The 2347-nt window shown below is 34.6% G+C and overlaps 1 protein-coding gene across 1 annotated transcript; it reads right to left on the reverse strand.

The window, feature by feature from the left end:
• Positions 1–362: 362 nt before the first annotated feature.
• On the reverse strand, positions 363–2104 carry LOC112687834. Its single transcript, XM_025560782.1, has 2 exons — positions 1909–2104; positions 363–736 (listed from the first exon to the last, which is right to left on the reverse strand). The coding sequence occupies exons 1-2, from the start codon at positions 2102–2104 to the stop codon at positions 363–365; spliced, it is 570 nt and encodes a 189-aa protein (XP_025416567.1).
• Between the last annotated feature and the right edge of the window lie 243 nt (positions 2105–2347).

The following is a 2347-nucleotide window of genomic DNA, read 5'->3' on the forward strand; positions in this document are numbered from 1 at the left end:
GCAGGTTTGAAGGAAGTACTAGGCTGCGATGAAGAGTAATACGATTCATGTAATTGAAGATAGTTTTGGTGAAGAGGTGGAAATGTTTGATTATTGGTTGTTGCAATCCCAGTTGGTAATTGGCTTGATTGAGTTGGAGTTAGTGTGCTTTTTGGCGGTGGCTGATGTGGATATACTATATTATGTGTACCGGGATGAGGAGGATATACTATATAATTAAAATTGGGTGGATTTGCTGTTGGGATTGGCCTTTGCCGTGCCTTTTGGATCCTCTTTATAATAGACAAGACTTCCATTCTAAAGTCTATTACTTCATCTTCTGTGAAACCATTTAATATCGGGACAAGGCTTTCAAAAAATGACTAATTTGGATTAGCTTGTATTTCTTTAGTTGTAGGAGAAGGTATCGGCGCGTTCATAAAAGCTAATAGACTTGATTCCAAGTCATGTTTTCGCGGGCGCTTATGGCTGACACTGTTATTAGGAGTTGAATCATTCTGACCACATTCTAATTCTGTTTCTGTGGTTAATTCCTCATTATCTACATCACTCATAAGCTGTTCGGAATTCAGACTAGATTCAGTTTCAGGAACGAGGCAAGTTTGTTGTAGAAATGATAACTGTCTTGCATATAAATATTGTCGCCCTTTGTTAAAACCTGATCCAGACTTAGGTTTCTTTAAAGTTTTTAAATATGTATCTTTAATATTTCTCCATTTCTTAACTAATGCATTGTCTAGAATAAAATAATAAATAAAAATTAACTTGAAAACGTGTAGGAAAAAAAAATGAATCCATTAAATATTTTATTTAGAATTATTACACTATTGATTTTTAATTTATATATTTTGTTAAAGATACTTAGGAAGTGGCTGTGACCAAAAAAGACCTACATTTGACATACAGATTGGGACATTCAACCATTGGATACATTATTAGAAGAGTTTGCACAGCTATTTGGGAAACTTTGAAAGAAGAATGTTTTCCCGAACTGGCGCAAGAACATTGGAAAAAAATCGCTGATTGTTTTTATCAGAGAACCCAATTTCCGAATTGTATAGGCGCGATTGACGGGAAACACGTCAGAATAATCAAACCGAAATTAAGTGGATCGCTGTTTCACAATTATAAAAATTATTATTCGATTGTGTTACTAGCTATTGCTGATGCGGACTACAAATTTTTATATATTGACGTTGGTTCTTTCGGAAAAGACGCCGACAGCACTATATTTGAAAGAACTAAATTTTTTAAGAAACTAGAAAATAATGAATTGAATGTTCCGACTAGTCAACCTCTTCCAGGAACTGAAAATCTAAGCCTTCCTTATATTTTTGTCGGTGACGAAGCATTTTCCATTTCTCAACACATTATGCGGCCCTACAGTGGAAAAATATTGTCAGAAGAAAAAAGAATTTTTAATTATAGATTGTCCCGTGCTCGCCGAAATGTAGAAAGTACATTTGGTATACTTTCCAACAAATGGAAAATTTTCCATAGACCCATTAACGGAAGTTTAGATTTAGCTAAACTTATTATAAAAATATGTTGCAGTCTACATAACTATGTGAGGTCTAGAGATGGATTTCACATTGAAGACGCCATGAGTGTAGAGTTTGCACATAATGAGGGAATCAGAACAGCAACTACTAGACCTACTCTGCAATCAACGCGTATTCGCAACTTGTTTACCAATTATTTTGTATCTGATGTTGGTAGCGTCTCTTGGCAAAGAGAGTATATTTAATAATTTAATTACACATGATAAAAAAAATACAAAATTAGATTAACAGTTAGATATACAGAAACTTGTATAGTTCAAAACATAAGTTTTGAAGTTTTCTTATAGTATTCTAGTATCGTATTAAATAAATAAAATTGTATACGAAGTCAAATATGTACTCTTACTTATTTCATTTTTGATTGTATCTCCTTTCTCATCAAATCCCTCGCAAAATTCACGGCAAATATTAATCCAAGCCGATCGTTTTTTTACCCTGTCATGATATGACTCACAACTCAAATTCCAAATTTCAGGGTACTTCTTTATTTCCGTGATAAAAAGTTCGATGTCAAAAATTTCAAATTGTGTGTTCAAAGCCATTACGATAAAAACTCGCACGTGTGTATCGATCAATAAATCGCTATGTTATGAGACGCCGCATTTATGATAATTTGACGTTGCGTTATCGGAATATTTTTTGTCTCGTGCGAGCTCGTACGATAACGCGCGGTGACGGAGTCGTGTGTGTATCGGTCAATTTAATTATAAATAGAACGCCTCGCAATTACGATGACGCAGCGGTGCCGCAGGTCAAAATAACGCAGGTGTGTACCGAGCCTTAAG

The sequence above is a fragment of the Sipha flava genome, unplaced genomic scaffold (assembly GCF_003268045.1).
Source record: "Sipha flava isolate LNK unplaced genomic scaffold, YSA_version1 367_pilon_pilon, whole genome shotgun sequence".
NCBI lineage: Eukaryota > Metazoa > Arthropoda > Insecta > Hemiptera > Aphididae > Sipha > Sipha flava.

Coding starts and splice junctions, on each gene's coding strand:
- LOC112687834 (XM_025560782.1), bottom strand. CDS start 2,104: ATGGCTTTGAACACACAATTTGAAATTTTTGACATCGAACTTTTTATC. Junction 737..1,908: donor TACAATCAAAAATGAAATAA/GTAAGAGTACAT, acceptor ATTTTATTCTAG/ACAATGCATTAGTTAAGAAA.